This window comes from Dipodomys ordii, unplaced genomic scaffold (assembly GCF_000151885.1).
Source record: "Dipodomys ordii isolate 6190 unplaced genomic scaffold, Dord_2.0 Scaffold156, whole genome shotgun sequence".
NCBI lineage: Eukaryota > Metazoa > Chordata > Mammalia > Rodentia > Heteromyidae > Dipodomys > Dipodomys ordii.
Genome location: NW_012267372.1, coordinates 551,372 through 564,554, shown reverse-complemented (window position 1 = coordinate 564,554; position 13,183 = coordinate 551,372). Strand labels below are relative to the sequence as shown.

At 58.8% G+C, this 13,183-nt stretch overlaps 1 protein-coding gene across 1 annotated transcript; it reads left to right on the top strand.

The window, feature by feature from the left end:
* Positions 1–6: 6 nt before the first annotated feature.
* On the top strand, positions 7–7,697 carry Calm3 (calmodulin 3 (phosphorylase kinase, delta)). The gene is made up of 6 exons (XM_013032684.1): positions 7–76; positions 3,757–3,787; positions 5,446–5,589; positions 5,705–5,811; positions 5,945–6,080; positions 6,169–7,697. The coding sequence occupies exons 1-6, from the start codon at positions 74–76 to the stop codon at positions 6,195–6,197; spliced, it is 450 nt and encodes a 149-aa protein (XP_012888138.1). The 5' UTR covers positions 7–73; the 3' UTR covers positions 6,198–7,697.
* The last annotated feature ends 5,486 nt before the right edge of the window (positions 7,698–13,183 follow it).

The following is a 13,183-nucleotide window of genomic DNA, read 5'->3' as shown; positions in this document are numbered from 1 at the left end:
TCGAGCTGCTGCAGCTGCCGCCGCCGCCGAAGGAACCTCGATCCCCCGCGTTCCGGACACCTCGGGCCTCGCCATGGTGAGTGGGGCCGAGGAGCCGCGGCGGAGGCTGGGGGGCGCAGCGTGCCAGGACCCCGAGGCGGACGGAGTGGGGGGGTGGTGTCCGGGCCCCCGCCGGCGGCCTCGGAGTCGCCCCTCGGGGTTGCGGTGGCGTCCGAACTCCCCAAGGGGGTACCGAGGCTCCCAAAGCCACTTTGGCGCCGGGTGGGGTGCGAGCCTTATAATAAGGAGGGGCTGCGGACCCCTGGAGGGAGCGTCTAGGGCCGAAATGGGCCGTTGGATCCCAGAATTGGGGGTGACCGGACCCCTCCCCCGAAGATGACCCGGGAGGGGGTCCTCGATGCAGGCGATGGCGCCGGGGGCGTCGGGAGGAGGGAGGCCGGAGGCCTGGGTGGGAGTGGGGGGGGGTCCCGCCGGGCTCCTGCGGGGCCCAGGACACGGATACGGGATGGATCACTTCTGCTCCCGAGACCCATGTCGGGAGAGGGTCCCCAAGACCAGCCCTTGCAGAAGAGGAGGGCGGGGTGCGGGCGGGAGCGGGGCGCGCAGGTGCGGAGATGCGCCGGAGGAAGCCGGTGGGGACGCCGCCCCGGGTCTTGGGGATGGTGAAATTGGTGCTTTTGCCTCCTGGGGGTGGGCTTTGGGGGGTGGTGGTGATTGGAGGAGTAGCTGGAAAAGGCTCAGAGGTAACCGGGTGGGTTCAGGCTGTTGAAATATGAAGAAGGATGGGGGGGAGGGGTAATCGAGGAGGGGTGTTACCCTTTGGGCTGTGAAAATCTGGGTTTCGGAGGGGGGAAGGGGGAGAGGACTTGGCTTTGGGCGGGGTGGGAGATGAGGTTGATGTAGGGCTGTGGGCGATGAAGGGGGAAATTAATAACAAGCCAAGGCGGGCCTAGGTCTGGAGGCGGGTATGGGTAGCACCCCGCGCTCCTCTCCAGAGAAAGGTCCAGACAAAGCCTGTTCTGGCTGGGGTGGGAGTGGGGGCTGGAGGACCCCTTTCCTCAGGAGGACGCAGCACCAGGGCATTGGGAGCAGGTGGGTGTAGTTGCTCAGGCTGCAATTGCGCACTGAAGCTGCATGAAATGGGAGCGTGGGGGGGAGGATCAAAGTTTGGGGTGCATGGAAGGAGGCTGCTTGTTCAAGCCCAGAGGATCTTCTCTTCTCCCTGACCCTCTCTCCCGCCCCCCCCCCCAAGCCCCATTCAGGCCAAGAAAGCTGCCTTTCCAAACAGGGTGCTGGTTTCTCCTGGTCTCTAGCCCTGAGCACCTTCTGCTTCTCCTCACGTGTGCCAAATGACAGTGCTGTGTGTACAGTGTGGCGTCGGTGCCAGCGGATGCCTGTGCCCGTGGCTTCTGGGTAGAGATGCAGAGCTTGACCACAGCGGGTCCCCCAGGGCACCTTTCGTTGGCCTCATAGCCTCTTGTTCCTTTCAGGGTCTTCTGTTGGGTGTCTCTGCAAATTACCACAGCTGGGGCTGGGAGCAAAAAACAGCCGCTCACAGCCCCCACCCCCCACCCCTCAGCCCCCCTCCAGGCTCCCTGGCAAGGCTGGGGAGTTCAGGCAGCCACCGTGTATCAGATCTCATACTTGCTGACACAGACCCGAGGGCTCCTTTTGCCACCACCCCATTTTTCCCCCAGCAGAGTCTACTAAGGGGCTCCCCCTACCCGCAGCACTGGCAGCACCCCAGGAGGGTCTGGGCTTTGGCCCTGACCAGTTTCTCTTTCCATTTGTCATCAGCAAGGTATGGGTAGGACAAGTTTCTGATAACTGGGGTTGGACTTTGGCTCTGCGCTCCCCCTTGGCCGGGTGAGGCCCTGGCCTTGGTTTCTGAGCTCATCAAACACCACCCTCTGGCACCACTGGCTGAGGGCTGGGCAAGGCTGAGAAATCATACCCTCTTCCCTCCCCCACCCCAAGCTGCAGCCTTAGCCAAGAGCTAAGGGAGCCAGAGAGATTGGTGATTTTGGAGATGGTTTTTGGTGAAAGCCAACAATCTCTGTGCTGGAAAAGAAAGCAGCCTGAGGACAGGGTGACCAGGGATGGGCTGGTGGCGTGGTCACACTGTGCAGGGAGGTGTGGGCATGGAGCAGGGGGGAGGATGGCTGCATGGGAGTGAGTGCCAGCGTCCCACAGGCCTCCACGAAGAGCCACGCCTATTTGCAGCAACCCCTGGGCAGAGCTGAGCATGATTGTGTCTCATTCGCATCTTCCAGCACTGGCCTGGGAATCACAGGCCCCACACAGGCCTGGAGAGCCACCTTGGGCATTGTGCAAGCTGTCTCAGCCCCCTGGCCCCCCAGCCCCTTCCCGTGTGGTGCGGACAGCAGGGCGGGGGAGTCCCTGAGTGGCGAAGACTGCGAATGAGAAGCAGATGGAATGGCAGCCCTCCCCTCCCCCAGCGCCGCTGTCACCAGAAGCCCATCCCTGGCTCTCACTTTCCCTGCAGCCTCCTCAGGTGTCAGGTCTCAGCCCGGCGCTGCCTGCAGGAACCCAGGGAGACGGATAGGGCATAGGGCTTACCAGCCCTGCTGCCAGGTTGGTGTGGCGGCGCCTAGCACCCTGAGTCGTTCAGACGAGTCCATTGGACCTCCTAACCTGCCCTTTTAGACTTTGGATTTTTCCAGAATATGTATGTGTGTTTTTCCTTCTCTTCCTTCCTTCTAGCATCACCCCCCCTCCCCCCAATGCCTGTTTGGAGCTTGGCTTCAAGTTCTTCTTTCCCATGAAACACACACAGGTGGTAGATTGTAAACCAGGACTCTGATGGAAGTTCTAGAACCTTCTTGTAGACTGACACAGTTGCACAGTTGTTTGCTTCTGCTTCTACAGAATCCCATAGCAGAATTGGAGCCCCACCCCCTAACCAGGAAGGGCGTGGTCTGGACCCACACTGGCTGGCACACACACATCCATGTACCTTCTCAAAAGCATCCACCAACCCAAGGGACATTTGCCTTGGGATCTTAAAGCTCTCACCCAGCTCCCGGTGCTCCGGCACAGGGAGGAGGACTGGCTCCTGTGTCCCCTCCCCCGCCCCCTCCTCCAAGCAGGGGTTGCCCTGCCCCCACTGCCCAGGCTGGCCACACTGGAATGGGTTAAAAACTGCAGCCCTTGGAGCAAATGTTCCATCCTTCACCACACGGTCACTGCCTAGAACTCCTGGCCACATTGGTCCCAAAGAAACAGAACAGAATGGCATCTTGCCTACACCATGTGCTTGGGGAGTGGGGGTGGGGAGCGCTTGCCTGGCCAGGATGGTTTGGGGCGCACTGGGACAGCTTCAAGTTAAGAGGATTTTTTTGCCACAGGTCCACCGTGCCTGTCGTCAGATAGGTGGCACCGAGCTGGCAAAGGTGGCCCCAGGCATCTCTCGGCTGCCCTTCCCAGGCCCAGCCTATTTGGGTTCAGGGTTCAGGGCTCCCATCAGTGACATCTCTGCCAGTGCTGTAGCCGCACAACTGCCCTGGAGCCAGAGCAGCGCTCCTCCCTCCCGTGGCTCGTGGGCAGCGTTCTTGGCCCACACCAAGCAGGCCAGGGGTTTGGTCCACCCTGGCACCCAGCTCTGAAACCCTGACTTCATGCTGGCGCCTCTCGCCCAGCAGGGGTGCCGTGTGAAAACGACCTCAGCAGAGGGGGCAGGGCAGATGGGGAGCCTGGGGCCCAGTGGCTGACTGACTGTCCTTCCTGCTTTTCCAGGCTGACCAGCTGACGGAGGAGCAGATCGCAGGTGAGTGCACCATTCCAGCCCTCTCGCCCTGTCCCCACCTCCTGATGGACGAATGTGGGTCCCTAGTGCCAGCATAAGAGCCCATCGGTGAGCCGGTGCGCTCCTCCCGTGGGGCCAGTCCTCAGCCTCTTCTGCGCATGCTTGCACTTGCTTTTCCCTCACAGTTCCCTGCACAACCCCTGCCCACGGCTGCCTGTGTCCCACGGGCTGGCCTCGCTGGTTGCAGGAATTCTAGTGCCACCTGGTGTGTCACCTGTCATTAGACGTGCACTCCTCGAGCTGGGAGGACATGGTCATGTCCTCAGTGCCCCCCCCCCAGGCCCCAGAAAGCTCAGGGTCACAAAGCAGGGTGCAATCGGGTGTGTGTGTGTGTCCTGTCCGTGTTTTCCTCCGCAGCCCGGGTGGCTTGGGGAGTGGAGCCAGCCCTGGCGTCACTCCTAACCGCGGGCCCCGCAATGCAGACAGGGAATGGTTCCCAGCACAGGCATGGGAGCACCCGCACCCCTGACCCCAACTTTACCATAGGACAAGCCCAGCCCCTGCAGTGGGCCAAGGCCAGGCGGCGGCTAGGCCAGAGGAGGCAGATGAACTCCTCCCAAGCCAGTGGCCCAGCCATACTCATTCACAGTGCCTTAACTTTGGCCCTGGGCAGGTGGAAATCTAGATGACTGTGTGCCTTGTTTAGGGGCCTTGTGAGCCACTCCCCCCTCCCCGCAGACAGCAGCGCAGCGTTAGCATCCCCAAGGGGGCTTGGACTGATTGTTTGCTTCTGCTTCTGCTTGGCTCTGGGTCACAGCTGCAGTGTGTGTGTGTGCGTGTGCGTGTGCGCGCGCGTGCCCCTTCCACGCCACCTGCCACCCTCTTGTCTCACAAACACCACCCCATTTTCACCCTGTCCTGTACCTCACCCCGCCCGCCCCCTCTGCCAATGGGCTGTCAGCATCTGTTTCCCAAAGGTCTTAGGGTGGGAAGAACTTGGGTACCAAATGAGCCCCGTGGGAGGGCGGGAACCACGTGCTTCCCTCCTGCCCTGGCATGGCCCAGCTGTGGCCCTCCCACTCGGCACAACGAGCTCCCCCCGACTTCACCCCACGCAGCAGCCCTCTGCTGTGCTCTGCCGATGACCGCGTCCCCCGTGTTCCCCCCCCCCACGGGCTCAGCAGCTCCTCCCCTGGAAGCAGGCAGCACCCACAGCCAAACTGGCAGTGCCAATCAGAAGGGACTCAGCGCCCACATTTCCCCTTCAGGCTGACCAAAGGCGTCCTGCAGCTGCCCCCTTCCCTTCCTCTGCTAACCTTGGCTGACTGACCTTGACTGCCCGCTTCAGGTCGTTTTCAGCTCTCATGCAGTCCATCATTCGCGGTCCCTTTCATCACCGAAGGGGGCGGGGGCGGGGGGTGGTCAGAGCCAGGGGCCAGGAAGTGGGGCGTTGTCTGTGGAGAGCTGCCCGCCGCTTCCCTGGTTCCGTACCGCCCTACAGGCAGCTGGGCGCGCGCTGCCAGGGAGAGGTGGCCTGGTCCTGCCCCACGCACTGCGCACAGAGGTTCGGGCCCAACTTGGGTCTGGCTCTGTTTCTCCTTCCTGCAGGGAGGGGGCCTGTACTGAGGTTCGGGGATCCATGTGGGCCTCGTCACCCTGACTCACCCATCTCTCCCCAGAGTTCAAGGAGGCCTTCTCCCTTTTCGACAAGGATGGAGATGGCACCATTACCACCAAGGAGCTGGGGACAGTGATGCGGTCCCTGGGACAGAACCCTACGGAAGCCGAGCTGCAGGACATGATCAATGAAGTGGATGCAGACGGTGTGCCCTGGGAGTGGGTGGGCAGCCTCGGTCCTGTGCCCCCAAGTGACCACAGGGAGCCCTCTAAGGCAGTGGGCGAGCCTGCTTTCTCTACCCTCCCTTTCCCTCCTTCCAGGCAATGGGACCATTGACTTCCCCGAGTTCCTGACCATGATGGCCAGGAAGATGAAGGACACAGACAGCGAGGAGGAGATCCGGGAGGCGTTCCGCGTCTTTGACAAGGTAGGCAGTCCAATTCCAGCCTGCCCTGTGGGGGGAGCCCCCGGTCCCCCCACCCTGTGAAGGGGGCACAGCCTGGCCCACAGCCCTTCTGCCAGCAGGGGGAGCTAAGCGCAGGTGTGTCCCCACCCCTCAGGACGGAAATGGCTACATCAGTGCTGCAGAACTGCGCCACGTGATGACGAACCTGGGGGAGAAGCTGACCGACGAGGAGGTGGACGAGATGATCAGGGAGGCGGACATCGATGGAGATGGCCAGGTCAATTATGAAGGTGAGGTGGCGGGGCCTGGGACCTGGGAGGGCGGGGCCGGCTCCTCCTGCTCACCCCGGCCCCCCTTCCCCCCCCCATCTCTCGGCAGAGTTTGTACAGATGATGACTGCGAAGTGAGGCCGGGGCACTGGCCACGCCCATTCTCCTGGTCTCGCGCGCTCTTCAACACTCCCCGCGTACCCCGGTTCTAGCAAACACCAATTGACTGACTTGAGAATCTGATAAAGCAACAAAAGATTTGTCCCACGCTGCATGACTGCTCTTCCTCCTTCCCCTCCCTCCGTGCCCCTCTTGGCTTCCTTTGGCCTTCCCTTTCCGTTCCCATCTTCCAGGCCTGATGCATTCACAAGACCACCCCCGCCCTCCTGTCCCCCATCTCCCCCCACCCCAGGGAGCCTCTGCCCTTCTTCCAGCCCGGGTGGCTCTCCTCTGTTTCAGTTTGTTTGCTTTTGTTTGTCCTTTGGGTTGCTGGGGTGGCTGCCAGCCCAGTCCCGGACCTGAGGAGCGGGACGGAGGCCCCGGCCCAGGCCGAGGAGCATGCCTTGCTATTGCATGAGCCACTCCATGCTTCCACGCACGAGCCCAGCAGCCTGGGGGGGGGGGGGGAGCCAGGCACAGGAGGGCATCTGAGGACCCAGGAGCATCAAGAATTGTGGCAGTGACAGGCTATGGCCCAGGACAGGAGTTGGGGGGCGGGGGCGGTCAAGGGACAAGAAGACTCTGGGAGCTGGCATTCCTTTACCACCTGAGGGGATCGCCAGGGCGGGCAGCATCAGGTCCTGCTGGCTGGTTCTGGGGTGAGGCCGCTCTGCAGATGGCCCTTGCCCCTGTTCCTCCAGTGGTCACGCTGGCCTGCACATACCTGGTGCTAACATCCCACGTGGCTTTGCTCCCACCGCCACGGCCCACCACAGCCCGCCTGGGAGCAGTCGCTGTGTGACGTGCCGGTTAGCCTCTTCTTTTTCCTTTATGCTCCTGGAAAGCTCGATTTTTGTCCCAACTTCGCCAGGCCAGCTGAAGGGTGGGGAGAGAAGGGGACACAGCCCACACCACGCTCTCAGAACAAACCTGCAATAACACAGTCGCCGCCACGCAGAGCACGGAGCGGGCAGCCCCTGCCTCCTGCCCACCAGTGCGGCCACCCGCCCAGCTCTGCCCCTCCCGTACTGCCTCTGCCACCGCTGACCCCCCCTGCCCTGCCTGCCCCCTGCCCAGCGGAGAGCATGGTCCGCACCCCCCGCCTCTGGGACACGTCAGTCACCGTGGGCACTTGGGTCTGGGTTTGTTTCCTTTTTCTGTTCTCATCCGCACCCCCCCCCCACCCCAGGTCGATCAAGTGGCTCTTCCTGCCCAGCTTGGAGACTTCTCTACCCTCTGGCAGCAGCCTGGAGGGAGAAGGGAGGGACAGGGGATGGTGGGGACCCAGCCAGGAGCTGAGGGCAAAGGGCAGGTAGGCGTTGAGGCTGTGGACGTACCAGAATGTTTTGGGTTTTTTTGTTTTATGTTGTTGTTGTGTTTTCCTTTTTCTTTTTTTAAACCGGGCAATATTGTGTTCAGTTCAAGCTGTGAAGAAAAAAATATATCAATGTTTTCCAATAAAATACAGTGACTACCTGACCTGGCTCTTCCCCTTGACTGTGCCTTTGTGGGTCTCTTCCCCCACCCCGCCCAGGTAGTTGAGGATGGAGATGGTCCGGCCTGTGTGTGTCTGCCCTGTAGTACCAGTGGGGCCCTGGGACCTCCAGAGCGCTAGGTGGCAGAGCAGCAGAGACCTGAAAGGCCAGGAAGGGTGTGTGGTCTGGGAGGGAAAGTAGGAGGAGCCGGACAGGATGAGGCCAGGTGGGACCCTGGGGGGCAGGGGGCAATTTCAATGGAGATTGGGGGTGACAGCGCAGGTCGACCCCTGTGGCAGGAGGACCTGGATGAGGAGAAAGGCCTCCTTCCCAGTCCTCTGGACCCACTGCGGTAGAAAGGGGTAACAGGAAGCCTGAGGCTTTTCCCAGGAGAGTGGATCATCCAGAGGGGGCGGGCACGCATGGACAGACAAACTGGGCAGAGGATGGATGTCTTGGCTGGACACAAGTTGCCATCAGATGGCCCCACCTCTTCTGTCTGTGGGTACAAGTGCCAGCCCCGGGTGTGGTGGCCAACACAGACTGGCAGGTGGGATGATGGCCCCTGAAGCGGGTGTGTGCCTCTGTGGAGCTGCAGGGGCCAGGCAGGAGGAGGCAGCTGTGCTCCCTGAGTGCTCCCAGCACCACTGAGCCCGCCTGGCAGCAGCCGTCAAGCTGGTTGACAGGAGAGAGCTGGACGTCCAAGCAGGCAGAGCCATGCCATCTTGCAAGTGACTCCACACCCACTGTGGCCACACTGAGTCAAACCTCAGCTCTACATTGGCGGAAGCCGGGCATTTCAGGGCCTTTCACCCGCCTCCAACGCCTGTTCTCATTTTTCCCCCTTGGGCGCTCTGTGTGGGAAGACTTTTACTCTCAGACAGGCTCAGGCATTAAATAATCATGACTTCCCTTTCCTATTCTTTATTAATCAAAGACACCAGCACTCAGCTTTTAATGGCCCCGGGCAGGCAGGCTGCACAAATTCCCCAGTGGAAGCTGCTTCTAGACCTGGCTGACAGCGCTGGTGGACCAGCCAAAGGCCTGTCCTGAGCAGGGAACTAGACAAGGGGACCCCAAGGTGAGGTCCAGGGCCCCCTCCACTTCTGGGAGGTTAGGGGGCAGCTCCCACCCCCAGCGCCAGCCAGGTGTCATTCCCAGTGTGACCAGTAGGTGGAGCCAGGTGGACAGGCAATGCCCGAACTGCTGTGCCTGGAGGGCCAGGTTTGTTTCATTTTTTGCCCCACTGCTGAGGGTTGGACCCAAAAGGCTTTGCGTGCCAGGCACATGCTCTGCCGCTGAGGCGTTTGTATTATTGTCTGGGGTTTAAGCTCAGGGCCTCGTGCTTGTGAGGCTGGCACTCTATCCCCGAGTCATGCCCACAGTCCTTCTTGCTTTAGTCTCTTCCTTTCTTTCCTCCTTCCTTTCTTTTTTTCTTCTCTTGTTTTTGTCTTTTTTTTTTCTTTTTGTCAGTCATGGGGCTTGAACTCTGGGCCTGGGCGCTGTCCCTCAGCTCTTCAGCTCAAGATAAGCACTCTACTACTTGAGCCACAGCACCACTTCCAGTTTTCCGGTCGTTTTAGTGGAAGAAGAGTCTCATGGACTTTCCTGCCCAGGCTGGCTTTGAACTCTGATCCTCAGATCTCAACCTCCTGAGTAGCTAGGCTGACAGGTGGGAGCCACCAGTGCCCAGCTTTTTTTTGGTCCTGGGGCTTGAACTCTGGCCTGGGCACTGTCCCTCAGCTCTTCAACTCAAGGTTAGCGCTCTACCACTTGAGCCACAGCCACTTCCGGTCTTTTCTGCTTATGTGGTGCTGAGGAATTGAACCCAGGGCCTCATGCATGGAAGGTGAGCACTCTACCACTTAGCCACCTCCCCAGCCCCTCTTCTTTTGTTGTCTTTTCTTTTTTGGTACTGAGGATGGAACCCAGGACATCGCACCTGCTAGGTAAGCGCTTTACCACTGAGCTACATCCCAGCCCTTTAGTTTACTTTTCAAATAGAATCTTTATGTTTTTGCCCAGGGCTGGCCTCAGCTGGAGACCCTCCTTACCTATGCTTCCTCATAGCTCTGGTGACAGTCACCTACCACCATGCCTAGATTACTGACTAAATTGGGGGTAAGGGTGGGGAGGGTATCAGTAACATTTTGCTGGGACTGGCCTCCACTTCTGATCCTCTTTCTCTTGCCTCCCAGGTATCTGGAAATTTCAGGTGTAAGCCACCATGCTTGCTTATGTGTGTGTTTGAGTCCCATCTGTGGGTCAGATTGGGGCTAAGAAGACAAATGAATAAAGTCCCTCTCTGACCCCACAACAGACTACAGCAAATGTCTGGCATTCAGTTTCCCAGATCTGTGTACAGCTAGTAACGTTGTGTTTGAGCCGCTGACTGTAATACATACTGATGTGATTATCCAACTGTTGCTGGAGTGGCTGGTGAGCAGGGGAGGGCCAGGGCTGCGGTCACTGCTGCCTGCTATCCCAGCAGCTCAGGGCAGCCTTGCGTGCACAGCGCTCTTAAGAGAAGGGTGAAGAATGAACAAGACAAAGAAGGAAGCCAGGCAGGCCCTCTTCCCCCAAGAAGCCTTCCTGAACATCCCTCCGGGCTCCTCTTTACCCCCTTCATCCTGATCAGGGATTGCACTCAGGGCTTTTGTCATAAGCTACATCCCCAGCTCTTTGTATTCTTTGAGAAAAGATCTCCCTGCCTGTGCCTGGGCTGGCCAAGAACATATGATCCTCCTTCTGCCATTTCCCCTGTAGTAGCTGGGATTACAGGAGTGCACTACCCATCCTGTTGAGCAAGGTGCTTTTTTTCCCCCGGTCATGGGGCTTGAACTCAGCCTGGGCGCTGTCCTTCAGCTTTTCAGCTCAAGGCGAGCTCTCTACCACTTGAGCCACAGCGCCACTTCCAGCTTTTCCATGGTGAATTGGAGATGAAAGTCTCATGGACTCTTCCTGCCTAGGTTGGCTTTGAACCTCAGTCTTCAGATCTCAGCCTTCTGAGTAGCTAGGATTACAGGTGTGAGCCACCAGCACCTTGCCTCTCCCTAGGCTTTTTATTGGGTCTATATATTATCTGTCTGTCTGTCTGTTGATTTACTCTGCCTCCTCCAGCTGTTTTTCTGAGTACAGCTGATGCTCTACCACTTGAGCCACACCTCTAGTCCAGCTCTTTTTTTTTGGCAGTTGTGGGGCTTGAACTCTGGGCCTGGGCGCTGTCCCTCAGCTCTTCAGCTCAAGGCGAGCACTCTACCACTTGAGCTACAGCACCACTTCCGGTTTTCTGGTGGTTTATTGGAGATAGGACGGTCTCTCCGTCCCGGGCTGGCTTTGAACCGCGATCCTCAGATCTCAGCCTCCTGAGTAGCTAGGATTACAGGCGTGAGCCACCGGCGCCCAGCTAGTCCAGCTCTTTTTGATAGTTAATTGGAAATAAGTGTCCCATGGACTTATCTGCCTGTATGAGCTTGGAACTGAGCTCCTCAGATCTCAGCCTCCTCAGTAGCTAGGATTACAGGTGGACAGGAGGCACAGTGCCCAGCTGTCGGTTTGTTTGGAGCCCAGACTGGCCCCAAACTCATGGTATGATGCTTCTTACCTCTGCTTCCCAAATACTGGGATTATGGTCTGGCTGACTTTCTGTTCTACCCCCCCTCCCCACCCCACCCCCGCCCCAGTCCTGGAGCTTGAACTGGGCCTGGGCACTGTCCCTGAGCTTCTGTTGCTCAAGGCTAGCACTCTACTACTTGAGCCACAGCACCACTTCTGGCTGTTTCTGTGTATGCAGTACTGAGGATTCGAACCCAGGGCTCATGCATGCTAGGCAAAGCACGCTACCACTAAGCTACCTTCCCAGCCCCTGACTTTCGATTCTTAAACTCCAGCAATATATGATTACTCAGTCATGACTGTTATGGAAGTTGTGAAATACATTCATTTTATTTTCTGTCTGACATGTTTTTATTATTATTGTTGTACGATTCCCATGACATCAAAGCTATCATCTTGACCGGTTCCAAGTACAACATCCGTGGCATTTGTATACAAGTGGCACGGGGTGGCACCCTTCTGAACTGTTTCATTACCCCCAAGAGAACCTCTGAACCCACTCACTGGTTACCTCCAGCCCATGTTCTTTCTGAACATCATCTGAGGTACAGCAGCTAAATAGAAATAGAGAATACTCGAAACGGCCGCGCCTGAATCCCAGCAACTGCCAGCTGGGACGGCGAGAGTCCTGGCACAGCGCTGCCAATCCCTTAATCAGTTTCTGCAGCCCTGTGGCTAATCACCGGATTATGACCCAAAGCACATCAGGTATGGAAAGGCGATGTGGCTCCAGCCAGCCAGCTCTAGACTGGAGGCAGATGAAGCAGGCCCAAGTCAACTTCCGCTATTCCCCCTGCTGTGTGTGCCAAGGCCCGGTGGCCAGCCCCCCACCCCCACCCCCCAGCCTCCCAGTCTCCCTGGGAAGGTTGATCAGAGGCAGCTGAGTGGATGGGGAAAGGGACCAGGACTCACCCGTGGGCGGGAAGGTCCCTGTTCCCCTCCCCCAAGCCACAGCAACTCACTTCCTTTCCAATAGGTCAGCCCATTCCCAGACACCCCGAATTCCCTGCCCCAGAGGGGCTTGGGAAAGGCTGGAAATCCCCTCCCCCGGTGGGGTCCAGGGCACAGCAGACTTGTCTGTTACTCAGAGAAGTTGACGGTTCTCAAAGTGAATGTGTAAATGGAAGGAAGGAAGGAAGGAAGGAAGGAAGGAAGGAAGGAAGGAAGGAATTTTTGGGACCAGACAGGTGTTCAGGCTTGGAAGCATTTATTTATCCAGGACAGGTCAGGACCGGCTGTGCCTTCCGGGGTAGTCCCCAAAAACCCCACTTCCCCGCCCCAAGGTCTCTATCTTTCTCCTTGGTACCCACAATCCATGGCTCACATCCCATACGCCAGCCATCTTCAGACCAGTAGTGTCACATCTGAAGAAGGGAGGCAGCCCCCCTTTCCTCCCCCATGCCCTTGGGGCTCAAGCTGATGGGAAGAAGGAGGGGTAGGGCAGAAGTGTTCCCACAATCCCCAGCTCTCTGGGAGCCAAGACGCACAGGGGGGGGGAGTGCTTGGGAGAGGGCAGGGCTGTCCCCTGAGGGGTGGGTGGCTGGAGCCCCCTTAATGGATGAGGCTGAGGACGGGAGCCCCAACCCCAACAGACCTGAATATACAGAAGCCACTGGGCTCTTGTCCATTTCTTAAATATTTACACAGGAAGATGGATGGAGAGCAGTCGGCCGAGCCATTGGTTATTTTCACAGACGTGTTCTTCACGGGGGGACCTGCGTCACCCCCCCCACTCCCCCCCACAGCGGCTGCCGAGAAAGAACAGCTGAGCACCCCTTGAATTGGAGGGGGAGAATCAAGGCTCTGACTTCCACAGCCATCCGCTGAATGGGTCCCCGCTTGTCTGCTCCCTGTGTCCAGAGGACAGGCCAGCAG

What these genes read in the sequence shown, in the direction of transcription:
- Calm3 (XM_013032684.1), top strand. An exon ending in CAATGAAGTGGATGCAGACG is followed by an intron (nt 5,590 to 5,704) that starts GTGTGCCCTGGG and finishes CCCTCCTTCCAG; the next exon opens with GCAATGGGACCATTGACTTC. An exon ending in TGGCCAGGTCAATTATGAAG is followed by an intron (nt 6,081 to 6,168) that starts GTGAGGTGGCGG and finishes ATCTCTCGGCAG; the next exon opens with AGTTTGTACAGATGATGACT.